This window comes from Microtus oregoni, unplaced genomic scaffold (assembly GCF_018167655.1).
Source record: "Microtus oregoni isolate MIOR12 unplaced genomic scaffold, Mior012 000003F_ref0000135, whole genome shotgun sequence".
NCBI classification, from domain to species: Eukaryota; Metazoa; Chordata; class Mammalia; order Rodentia; family Cricetidae; genus Microtus; species Microtus oregoni.
Window position 1 is genome coordinate 42121750 of NW_024543062.1, and position 13478 is coordinate 42135227.

Genomic DNA, 13478 nt, shown 5'->3' on the forward strand with positions numbered 1-13478 from the left:
AAAAGCAGGAAGCAGTTTGGAGAGAACTATTCCCAAATATTGTTTATAAATGTTTGTTTACATTTAAAAGGGGATTTGCTCTAGAGATGAATACTTTGTACTGGTATGGATCTTGGTCTATTGATACAAATTTAAAGTCAAATTTCTTATATATATTTCTGCTCTTATTTAAGGTATTGTGCTTGTGTAGTTCTTTTAAAAATGTAACTTATAATTAAGAAATACAGGTTAATGCATAGTCATTTGTCAAGCTTATAGTCACATTAGGCTTTCTAGATGTACAGAGACTTCAGATGGACAGTTATTCTTCAAACCGTTCAAATACTAACAGAACATGGCATTTAAAATGTTTTAAGAACTTAGGACTTCACTCGGGAGGCAGAGGCAGGAGGATCTCTGTGAATTCGAGGCCAGCCTGGTCTACAAGAGCTAGTTCCAGGACAGGAACCAAAAGCCACGGAGAAACCCTGTCTCGAAAAGTCAAAAAAAAAAAAAAAAAAAAGAACTTAGGACTTTTCATGACTATGAAATTCATCTGCTCCTGGCAGCACCAATCTACTTCAAGAGGATGATGGGTATCAAAGAGGCTTATTATTGAGTTTGCTAGCCATTTGGGCAAGAAACTGCTCTTGCCTGGATTCTATGCTGCATGAATGGGACGTGCAGGACCCACAAAAAATAACTGCTTAACTTGCCTAAGGCAAGGCAATCCTTCAGGGTTCCAGATTCATGAAAGAGTCTGCCAAGTATATTGGATATACAGGACAAACAAGAAAGTGACTGACAAACTGCCAATATAAGTGGAACTATCTTTGAAATTTTCTGCTTCATGGAAAAGTCTGCCAGATACTATATGCCTGTAGGTTGAAGATGAATGCTCCAATGTTACAGAAGAACTTTGGGTAACTATCCAGGCAGCAAGATGTCTCTATCAATTCTAGAATTTTGGAAATTGCTTACAATGCACTTCCTGTTTATTTAGGTAATGTTATATCCTTCTAGGATCTTTGAAGAGTTGAAGACAGATAGTTAAAGTTTTCCCAGATATGATAAAGGATAAATTAGATATAAGAGCTAGCTAGAAATATGCCTGATTGGCCAATATAACTGATTGGCCAAGCGGTATTTTAATTAATACAGTTTCTGTGTGGTTATTTCGGGACTGGGTGGCTGGGAATGAACAAGGAGCCTCTGGCAGCAGGAGATGGTTTAGGTAGTAAAATAATTGCCACACAATCATAGAGACCTGAGCTGGATCCCAAGCATCCGTGTAAAAGCCAGGCCAAGTGATGTATAATTAAGAAATACAAGTTAATGCATAGTCAGTCATTTGTAATAAACCCAGTGCTAATGAGGCAAAGGCAGGAGCATTTCCAGGGCTAGCAAATCAACCTCTTTCCTCTGCATGCATCTACACAAATGTGTATGTGCATAAACACTTGTACACATGTACACATGTGTATACATATGTTGCACACACACACACACAAAACAAAAATTAAAATAGGAGAAATTTACCTTCCATTTATTGAATTTATACATATGTGCTTTATGGCACATAAGAAATGAACATTTACCTTTAGGAAGCTTGGTACCTTGAGATGGAACAAAGACGTTTTATGTTTGATAAAACTTTTCAAGTTTCATTTGCATTTATGGGTCTTCAAGAAGCAATTAAAAAGTACTATGTATTATTTATTAATAATAATATAGCTTGCTTTTCTATTTATGATAAACTAATGTAAAGATGTGGGATTCAAATATTGATTAAATCATTAACAACATTAGAGCATTAAGCTATAGCAGTTTAAGTGGCTAAGTAAAAGTGGCTTATTTGTAATGTATTTTAGTAACCCTTTCTATAAAATAATGCCACAGCCAGTGATTTTGCTCTAAGACCAAGCAGTAAGAGGTGTTTATTTATTAAGCTAATGAGGAAGAGTTATTTTTTAAATTGTGTGTGTGTGTGTGTGTGTGTGTGTGTGTGAGAGAGAGAGAGAGAGAGAGAGAGAGAGAGAGAGAGAGAGAGAGGATGTGACTGGGTATGGGTGTACCAGTGCCATGCTGCCATGTAGAGCTCAAAAGGAAAGCTTGTAGAAGTTGATTATCTTCTAGCAATGTAGGTTCTAGGTCATCAGGATTTTGTGAAAAATGCTTTTACCTGCTGATTCATCTCATTGGTCCAGGAAAGAGATTTTATCAGAGGATAAAACAAAACATATCCTATGATACAACCACCCTTCACTAGCATTCCCCATGCAAAGTACCCTTGAAAATGATTTGAAAAGGAAATTAGATTACCTTCTTCACAGTTATGATGCCAACTTGGAAATTTGGGTCTGTATTAATATCAAAAGCATCTGCACCATCTCCATCCACAATAGTATATTTCATCTCTGCATTGATTCCTTCATCCAAGTCCTTGGCAAACACTCTCCCCACAGTGGAGCTAATTGGAGCTGACTCCAGCACACTCATCTGATAATGTTCTGTGAAGAAAAGCAGGAACATGTATTCTTGATAATCTACCATTAAAAGTTGGCCTTATTATCACATATCAGGCATGCCATGTAAGCCATTTTTTCCGTGGTTCATAAGTTAAAACTTAAGTTTTACAGTTTAAAATTTCAGTCCAGAGAGTGAAAGCATCCTCACCACCTTATAGGCTGTGCTGAACGTTCAATAAGGAGAAGTTGAAATAGCTCCACGGAGCCCAAGAGTAAGACAGGGTAACAGTGGACCTCTCTTTGTTTCATTTATCCTTTAGTGTAGGAAGAAATTCCTTGCTTCCTCATTTTTAAGATGCCACATGAATGGGATATTTCTCCCAATGCCATGCTTTTCCTCGTCAGCATGGGATCATAAAGCACATTTATTTCATCAGATTTCAAATGTCCTAATTTCCGTTTATGTCCTGGCCTGTGTGCTACGGTCCCATCTCTATAACCAGTGGCCTGAGTGGATGGAGCTCTTTGAGCTCCATGTGTGGTAGGTACATCAACTTGTTTTCCGTAGCTGTGGCTATCTGGATGCCTCTGCATGGGCTTTGTGTTCTAGTTCTAAACTCAAATACCCAAACTGGATCCCACATGTAGAAGAAGCTCAGCGTTGATAATGCCTTCTTTTGAGTTGATGCCCAGCATTGGTATGCCTTCCTTTTTGAGTTGATGCTCTTGTTCATAATCTTTATTTTTTTAGCCTATTTTCACCTCTGTGAAGTTGTATATTTGAGAACTTACTTTTTTAGCAGTCCCAGGCTGGCTAACTAAATAACTAAAATCACACACATTTTCAATATTGTTTCAGTCTCTTATCAATTTTTTGTGTATATAGGCATGACTACATGAGTTTCTGTGTATCACATGCATCAGGTGCTTGCAGGCTACAGAGGCCATCCTATTCTCTGGAATTTGAATGATAATGGCTGTGAGTCATGAGCTGCTTGATGTGGGTGTTGGGAACTGAACCAGAGTCATCTGCCAAAGCAGGAAGCACTCCTAGCTCCTGAGCCTTTCCATAGTTCCTCTTTTTTGTTATGTAAAACTATGAGGAAGCCTGAGGCAAAGGAGCTGATGGCCCCCAAGGGTTGTGGGAGAAGAAGCAACGTTTGTTCCTCACAAGTATGAGTCAGGGACTCTCTACTGTGCCATGTGAAGTTATCAATGGATTACACTTTTTTTCCCAGAAATTTTAGGCAAAACATACATGTACCTATAATCTTTTCAGAAAGGAAAGCTATCCTATGTGTTTAAACACAGTTATAAGTTCAGCATGTATTAGAATTTCTACATGGCATTAGAAATAAATATCTTGCCGGGCAGTGGTAGCACATGCCTTTAATCCCAGCACTTGGGAGGCAGAGGCAGGCAGATCTCTGCGAGTTCAAGGCCAGCCTGTTTTACAAGACAGGCACCAAAGCTATAGAGAAATCCTATCTCGAAAAACCAAAACAAACAAACAAAAAAAACAGAAGTAAATACCTTGAGCACATAATATTATTTTTCAATGTGGTTCAGTTAAAGGTGATTAGGCTTGTTCAACATAAAAGAGTAGGCATGACATTTTGTCAGCATCTCACAGTTAGTTATGATAATATTTTTGAGAAAGAAGCTAAACGGATTTCCTACAATAGGGAATCAGAAGAACAGTAGAGCAGAAGCATTTAATTCAAGGTAGAGTTAAGAAATAATAATTATTTATTATTATTTTTAATAATAATAAATAGTTATATTTGAATAAAATTATTCAAATTTGACTTTCACAAATAAATGGAGAAATATTTAATGATGAATTAATTTATTTTGAAAAGTGCAAAAATACTGTATGGTCTTAGAGCTTTGATTTGGGGGTAGGACTAAAGTCCCCATCTTCACTGTATTGCGTAATATTCTAAGGAGCTGCCATGCCTGGAGGAACATGTGACTATATCCACAAGGGTCCGGATCTCTAAACTGTTGAGCTTTGCAGTTCCTTGGCTCTTCTGCTTCCCATTCTGCCTTCATCACGGATACATATTTAGTGTCGTATTTGAAAAGTTCAATAATTCAGAATATTCAGAACCCACAGTGTTTATGTGGGGCGCACAACACGAGTCATTTGTGAATGAATATGGAACTCAGGATCAGTAAAGCTGCACCCATCGCGCTCCGTATGGAAGTTTATACTGCACTCTGATTGGTGAATTAGTCATCTTAGTAACTTGCTCATTTGTATTATTGCAAAACACTTGCCTGATATCCTGCCTTTTGTCTTCCATGAATGGCCATGGCGACTTTGTGTATTCCATTTGCACACAACTGAAAGACCCTCTGGACCCCCCTCCCTCAGAACCCACAGCTAGCCTGCTCCCATGGGAACATCCTGTTTGTTTGAAAGATTTTCAGGACCTGCAGTCAGCTATACCATGAGAACATCCTGTTTGCTTGAGACCCTCAGGACCTGAAGCTAGCCTGCTCTCATGAGAACATCACTTTTGCTTAGCAAAACAGGATACCTGAGGTCAGGACCCCTAGCTGCAAAACAGAATATCTGTGGTCATACATCTGTGCTGGGAGGGGAACCGAACGTTCAGGGGGGGGGGGGGGAACCATATGTGCCCCTTGCCTCATTCCAACCTACCAATGGGATTCCTGTAACCACGCATCTGCTTTTGTATGCTTGCTTCTGCCCGCCCTTTTTCCTATAAAAAGACCTTCACCCAGTCTGCAGGCCCGCAAGTCCTCCGAATAGACTTTGCCACCTGCAGGTACCTGTGTACACCCAATAAAGAAACCTCATGCTGTTTGCAGCCAGAGGTCTCGGACTGTTCTTTGGCTTCAGGGGTCTCCTCCTGAGGGAAGGTCCTCTCTGAGGGTCTTTCAACAACTATTTGAGCTCTCTTTATTTACATAAATGAAATAAAAGTCATTTTGATCCAGCTGGTTCAAAATGCAAGCTATTCAGCTAATAGTCTGAATTTATTCTGTTTGTAATTTAGGTGTGTGTGTGTGTGTGTGTGTGTGTTTGCGCATGCACGTGCATGTGTGTATACTTGTGTGTAGAAGCCAGAAGTAAACCTTATGTGTTGTTCCTTAGGTGCCTTTCCCCTTGTTTTGATCGAGGGTTTCTCACTGGCCTGTAATTTACTGTATATTATGTTAAGTATGTTAAGAACATGGAGCAGGGAATCCCGGGAATCTACTCTTTTCTGACATCCCAGCATGGGGATTACAAAAGGGTACCAGCATTGCTAGCCTGGGATTCTTGGACTGTACTTGGGTCCTCATGCTCACGCTTGCAGAACAAGCTCTTGAATGATCGAGCTGTTTCCTCAGCCCCATTTTTGGGTTTTAGTTTTTGTTTGTTTCCCCCCTTTCCTTGCTAAGTGTTCAACCTGGAATTGTGTCTGCTGTTTCTTCGGTTTCTTCCCTTCTGGCATCACTTTCAAGGTCACATCTTCATTCCTTAAGGACATTCAAGCTGATTGCTTTGCTGTCACTTCATATTCAAATCTGAATTTGTCTTCCCCTGCCTGCCACTAGTTCCATTATGTATTCTCTACTCTGTCAGCGGTACAGTGGTACAGTCCTGCTCCAGATTAAAAGTGGTGTCCTCTTTGACGAACCCTCAGCTGTGCTTCCTCTAGCCGGGAGAGTGAGAGTCAGGAGCCCATACTTACTTTTTCCTGTGCTGTGTGCTTTCCCCCATGCCCACCCCTGTCTTTTTCTGTGTGTAGAAATAAATAAATAAATAAATAAATAAATAAATAAATAAATGTGTGTGTGTGTGTGTGTGTAGACACATATATTGTATATTGCATTCCTAGGTAGTATCTCAACTTGATAGTTCTTGAACGAATGTGGGTTCTTCGTTTTGGCGTGTTGTGTTTTCTTTTCTGCTAGTGTAAATCCTTTCTCTTCTTCAGTCTTCTGTTTAAGTCTCATTACCCTGTGAGACCTTCATTTTTCACTTGTTGAGAACAAGTAGCAAACTCATGTGCATTGCACAAACTGTTCCACGACACTTTAGTCTTTCCCAGCTGCAGAATTAGTCAACATAAGAATCTACTCAATCTGCACCATTTATGAACCCACAAGTGGCCCACCAAACATTCCTTATTGTTTTCCCCCTCTATAACAGGACATGTGCTCGCTGGGTGGATTTGAAGTTTGGGAGACAGAGGTTAGTACCTGTGTGCCCGAGCCTGGTGTCCCTACAGATCATGTATGGCACCGAGTTGTATATTGTTTGGTTACTGCGGTCTGTTTTGGTTACTGCCTGTTTTGCTACAGCTCTGGCTGTCTCACAAAATGTGTTCTGAACTGGTGCCCATTTGGAAAATCATTTTCGTGAAAATGAGCTCTTGATGGAGATTAGTGGTCAAAAACAAATCTTACACATGATGATGATTTGTGACCCATGAAAATTTAACCCTATATGACAAATATTATGCTTAGTACTCAGTGTGCAGGTGGGTGATGTGGCCATCAGGTTAAAAATATGGGGAAAAAAAAGTCTAAGAAGATTTAACAGGGATGAAGTAGTGAAAAAAGAGTTGAGAAACACTGATTCAGTGATGGTTGATGGTTGTGGTGCAGAAAGATATTAATAAATGACATTTAATGCAAGGTAACAGTACCCCTAAACTCTATGAGGTGCGGCTCCCTCTGGTCTGAGAGATATGTCTTGGTACTTACTCTGGGGAAAGCGGGGTGGGTTATCATTGACATCTGAGAGGGTGATGTTGACTGTTGTAGTCCCAGCTAATCCGCCAAGCTGCCCTCCCATATCCTTGGCTTGGATGATTACTTCATAGTATTCTTTGGCTTCTCTGTCCATGTTCATGAGTGCTGTTCTGATTACACCTGCAGGATAGGAATTGTTTTAAAAAGCAAACTGGCAAAGCAGGTCTTCTGAGGATGCGTGTGTTCTTGTCTCCTTTGTGTATGTAAATACCTAATACCAAGATGCACAGCGCCTATTTTTATTAAACGTGTGGTTAAAATCCCAGCTTCAGAAAAGCACCGTGTGAAACAAAGGACCAAGAAATAGTCAGCCATCAGGAAAGGCCCAGAGGCTGTGTCCTTGGCAACGTTACTGAAGCAGAACAGGAGGTGGCAGCAGTGGTTTTCCTACAGACTGCAGGACATGCCTGCTAAGGCGGTTGTAGAGTGTATTTACCTGGGATTTGAGTACAGGAAACAAAGCTCCATGTGTCTACAAATCTGTGATTCTAGATAATTTCCCCGCTCCTTCTGCCTTCAGCCCTAGAGCCCTGGTAGTGTGGATGACTTTCTAGAAACTGTCTCCTAGTGTGTTTCCCTGCTTCCCCCTGCCGGGAAGGAGGGATAAAAAGGATTAGACTCCCTTTGTTTACAGTCACTGTTCTCTTTTCCTCTGCTTACTTCTGTGCCTCCAGTTCCTGAAGCAGGAAGGGCAGAGAGACTGTGTGTTGTTTATTTTTGCTATGCATAAAAGATTAGCTTCCCCAGACAGTTCAGAGGAGAAGCAGCATGAAGGTATGGTGACTGGATTTCACTAAGAAGAGGGGTCTAAACCATATGCAGCGACAGTAGATTCTAATCTGCCAGGGATGTTTAGAGTTTTATCTCCTTTTTAACCTCCAGTTTAGGAAATCTGGCTTTCCTACACTTGCCGGAAGGTTAAGGCCTATTGTTACAGGGTTATGACATAGCCTGTGACTAAACTGGCATCCTGCAGGGAAAGGCAAGCCCGTGGGACAACACCCTGCCTAAGTTTCCTCCAGGGATGTATGTGGTATAGTCACTGATGTTGTCCTGAAAGGAAATGTGCAATATTTTTCCTTGTAATTGCCTCTTGGCCAAAGCAATGACAATCGCCTCATGTATTTTTGACCTTAACACTGTTGACGCCCCTCATGGGCATTGTCAGAATAATGTACACTCCTTCCGAGGATGTAAAGGTGGCACGACCCTGTTTCTGCCAGGAGTTTTCTTCCCTGCGGGCATCCCTTCATTCATCCCCTTCCCCGTTGGTAGAATTACTGAAGCTTCTGCTTTATAGACATTTCTAGCTCTTTCCTCCTAGTAATTTACACTCTCTCACTTTCTACCTTTATGATACCATTTTCTGAATGCTGGGCTACCTTGAGGACATATAGGAAAGAAAATTCTCCCAGTAATAACAGAGATATATTTCTTTTCTATCAGAAAAGGAGGTGGCTTTGACTGTTCACTGGTGACTTAGGCTCTGTGGTTGTTTCTTTGCTCAAGTTCTGCCTCTTAGGTCGGCTTTCCCTCCGTAAAGTGGGAGCAATAATACTTCCTATTGGGAGGTTAAAAATGGTAATGTTTATGAAAGTGCTTGGAGAAGGAGAAACCCTGACTCAGTAACAGTAACTGTAGCTATTCTGCCCAATACAGACACCAAAGTGATTTCCCTTGGGATAAAACATGAATCCTGTAGTCAAAGTTCCTGGAAACAAGCAAAGCCCTAGGCTTCCCAGTCTCTCCTCTTCTGCCATGCTGCCTCTTATCAGTTCTGTTCTCTTTGCATCCCCTGTTGGAGGAATGACCTCCAACAGTGTCTGCCTTTCTGGGGACGATATTCATGTGCTCTTGCCTGTCTCATCAAAACCCACTTGCCTGTCAGTCATTCACTCTGCCCTTGTCTTTTGCTTAGCAAGGATTGGCCCAGTAGATAAAACGTTGTGGGTATATCAGTAACCACAGGAACTTGGTTAGCACTTGAATGAATCCTGATGGTCAGCTGAATGATTGCCCAGAAGGCTCTGTGAGTCTAACTATAGAGCAAGCCCAGGTGAATGTGGCTTGCTTTGGTCTTGATGGAGTTATAGAAGACCTTAAACCTTGGTAAATAAATATAGACATGGGAGTTTTGGGGAGGTGATGAGGAGACAATTTCTGTAGGCAGGGCTTTAGTGTTGCTCAGCAATCCATGAACACTGTCTCACCCCCATACCCAACACTTCCAGTGTGCTCTCATAATCCTAAAGATTATGACAGTCTTTTCTGTGGAATACATTTCCTGGAGAGTCCTTGAAAAGATGAGTTGGGTCTGTCCTAAGAAGGAAACACAAGGATTATTCAATAAACAATCACCTCTGCCTTGACATTTGTACTATATACCTGTTTTGGAGTCCACAGAAAAATACGGTTGGCCCTGGAGAATGCTATACACTACCCGGGCACTGTTGCCATAGGTTGGGTCATCAGCATCTGTGGCTGTCACTTGGATAACAGAGGTACCTGAGGGAGAGAAGTGGGAGAAATCTGTTCAAGCAGTTTTAAAGAGCTGGTATATCCTGAATGGTCAACCTTAAAACATTTTGCAGATGTTATGCTTGCTTCTTTGGGAGAGTTTTCTTCCTAGATCTAGCCTCTTGTTACTCAATGGGGTGTTTAAATTCTTAGTAACCAGTAAAAGTAACACTGACTATGTAGTCTTCTTTGTTCATTGGTAACAGCCAGTATTAACCCTTAGCAACCAAATATATGCTATTAGCCTTCTAATTCATAGTTTATTCTTAAGGAATCAGAACTGGAAGAGGCTGGGAGATTTATTATGCTTAATGTGGTGGCTTCAAAAATCTGCATAACTTCCTACCCACTGAACAAGTTGGTGGTCATCTTGGTTTCACTTTTATGATTTCTGCACATTTTCTGCTCTATGTGTACACAATAGGGTCACCTAGAGAGTGTCTACTGTTTGTGAAGAATCAGTGCATCCCCACCTTACCTACTGGTGACATTTCTGGCACAGTGGCAATGTAAGGTCCATCGAGGAACTTGGGCTCATTGTCATTGATATCTTGGATTTTGATGATGAACTCTGACTCTGGCTCCATTGGTCGGCCTGTCCGCCTATCTAGGGCTTGAGCTCTTAAAGTGTATTGGGCTCTTTCTTCTCGGTCCAGCCTCTGAATGGCATGAATGTCTCCAGTGGTGTCATCAATAGTAAACACGATGCCTGCTCCTTCTCCTGAAAGGATGTATTTGATGGATCCATCTCCTCTGTCCATGTCTGAATGAAGCTGGGGACAAAAGTACTGAAATTTCATTATGGACATACACAGGAGTAGGAAATAAATTGATTTCCACTTTTGTACAGATGTAAGACCTTCCTTTATCTATGAATGTTCTTTCCACATTTGCGTTTAGAAAATCTTTCTGTAAATAACTACCATGCTTTAAAATGATAAGTAAAGGGAAATACAGCTTTCTATGTCATAGTCAGTGGAGTTTTCTCTCCTACCTGCTAGTTCCTGAATAAACCATTCTGAGGCTTAATATGAGTGACAAGCTGTTTGGCCTATTAGCTCAGGCTTACAATTTAAATCAACCCATTTCTATTATTCTATATTATGCCATGAGGCCTGTGGCTTGTTACCTCACATCTTGCTTTTCTAGTGGCTGCTGGCATCTCCCTGACTCTGCCTTCATTCTCCTCTATCTCTGCCTGGATTTCCTGCCTAGCTGTATTCTGCCCTACCATAGCCCCAAACCAGCTTAAAAGATGATGAAGTGACCCATTAAAGAATTAAGACCAGGGACTACAAGATGCCTGATAATTTATACTTGTTTCTGGGACCCCATGATGGGAGGAGAGAACTGACTCTTTAAATTGTCTGTTGACTTCTGCACATGGGCCCCCACACATACATACATTAAATAAATATAATTCTAAAAAATTAAAGGTAAAGGCATTATATATAGGAAGTAAAATGTGACTTTCATGGACTCCTGCAAAGCTTCAAGTTCTGAGACCCCCTAACTTTCTAGTTTCCTATTTAAGACTAAGTTTGTGTCAGGTATGGTTTAAGTGCTGATTGCATGTGTGTGTGTGTGTGTGTGTGTGTGTGTGTGTGTGTTTTACAGCAGTATCTCTCTGAATTTGGAATCAGTTGATTCACTAAAATCTATGTGTGGATGGTTGAGTTAGGGGCTTGCTTCTGTGTTTATCTGATTATATTTTTCTCAAGTTGATTTAAAAAAATTATTTTATTTTTATATATACATGGATGTTTTGCCAGTATGTATAACTGCACTATTTATGTGCCTGTTGCCTACAAAGGCCAGAAGAAAACATCAGATACCCCGGAACTGGAGTTACAGATGGTTGTGAGCCACTGTGTGTGCTAATAATCAAACCAGGGTCTTCTGGAACAGCAGCCAGTGTTCTTTTTACTCCTGAGCTATCTCTCTAGTCCCATCTTCTCATATTCTTTTGTAATGATTTCTCCAAAGACATCTGGGAGTACCATTTTACCTTGGCCTAGAAACATGTCTGTCTTGATAATTGCACATAATGAGTATAGACAGAAAGAATGCTGAGATTTTGTGTTATCTTATAGGCCTCCCCAAAAGAACCTGCAAAATCATTAAGTTTAGTTAGCGTTAGCACTGCTAACTCTGCTGCTGTCTATGTTTCCACACTTGTACACTTCAGCACCAAGGATTAAATCATAAAACAGACAACAAGTGGTAGGCTGAATGCTGCAAGCTCAATATATCTGATATGAATATGGTTTATGTCAGTTATCAACTAAGTGTCCCTGTCATGAGGAAATATACTGTCTATAATCCTTAATTTTCCCATATTGTAGATGGAGAATAGCATTAATACTAAGGGTTACTGGGTTCATTAGAGATTAATGTATGTAAGGTACAGAACACCGTTCCTTTTCCATAGGAGGAAAGCTATAAATGGGGCCAATTACGGTGATGACATACCTGCTGAGAGAAAGGAATAAACATACCCGGCTCTTATCTGCTCTCTTCAAGCCTCCAGGCGTAAAAACTACCTAGAGCTAGAGACCTTGTTGCTATGCAGAGCCCAATGACCAGGGCCCCTAAAGCACTGGAGGGGCTCTGATCCTACTCCTGTGAGGATTAATGTGTAGGGACACTCAGGGGACACCTGACAGTGTAGTTACAGCCTCCTCAGACAGGGATGGCTTTAGAGACTGGGACTGGTTTGGAGCTAATCTTAGATTTATTCCTGGCCAAGTCATGCTGCCTAAGGATTGAAGCTATGCCTTATCTACAGAAGGGAAAGAAGAGAATAAAAATCACCTAAAAATAGATTTGGACTTCTTTCTACTTAAAAGTATTCTATATAGAATATGACAGCCTCACATGTCTCTATTCCATATACATTGTTAACACTAAGGTCTCCTATTTATTCAGTTTAAAGAGCAAGGGGAAAAGCCTAGCACTTATTGTGTAGAAGTAAAAGACACTTAGTTTGGAACTGGGCACAAAGAAATGAAGATTATTTCCTTTGGAAATATGTTCCCCAGCACCATAGAACTGGAAGGAGAAAGACAAACGTTTCAGGAGTTTCTTAAATTATGAGATTAAAAGAAAAACTACATCTATATATTTCCATACATAATTTTAAGACATATGACATTTGACTTGCAATAGGACAGGTCAAGTTATGACAAGTTATAATGGACACAGAGCTTGATACATTAAGCACACGGTACCATAACAGACCACGTGTAAGTGGCCTGCATTTAGTGTAGGCTTAAACAAGAGAAACCAAGGCTAGCACTGCTGAGGGGCAACCACGCTTCCTACGGTTGATGAGGCTGACTAGGGTCAAATGGGGTCAGTGCTGAAGCTCACAGCCCTTCTCTGGCTTCCCTCTATATGAGAAGATACTGAAGAATCTTTGTAGAGAGTTCTCTGGAGGAGACTATGCAATCCTCTTGGTAAGTACTCTGGCCTGTAGCAGGTTGTACAGGCTGAGGCTAAAGCTTTTGCAGGAGCCTTATGTCACCTTCCTTTTAAGGAATAGTATCTTGCAGGTTGCTTCTGAGTGTGTCTACTGCTTTTCAAGGTGTCCTTGTCAGTTTTGTTGTCAACTTGACACACCGAGAAGAGCAGACCTCAGTTGAAGAATTGCCTTCAGCCAATGGCCTGTGGGAATCCATGCGGTTATTTTCTTGATTGCATGTTCTTGTAGAATGGCCCAGACAACGGCTAGTGGTA

General features: G+C 40.9%; 1 protein-coding gene across 4 annotated transcripts in view; it reads right to left on the reverse strand.

Moving 5' to 3' along the window:
* The window catches only part of Cdh20 (cadherin 20), a 250098-nt gene that overhangs the window by 41730 nt on the left and 194890 nt on the right, over nucleotides 1-13478 (reverse strand). For all 4 annotated transcript variants that reach the window (XM_041648982.1, XM_041648983.1, XM_041648985.1 and 1 more), the window contains exons 3-6: nucleotides 10219-10513; nucleotides 9609-9728; nucleotides 7176-7343; nucleotides 2302-2489 (exon numbers count right to left, since the gene is read on the reverse strand). In XM_041648982.1, coding sequence (XP_041504916.1) covers nucleotides 2302-2489; nucleotides 7176-7343; nucleotides 9609-9728; nucleotides 10219-10513 — 771 coding nt within the window. The remainder of the gene's footprint in view (nucleotides 1-2301; nucleotides 2490-7175; nucleotides 7344-9608; nucleotides 9729-10218; nucleotides 10514-13478) is intronic.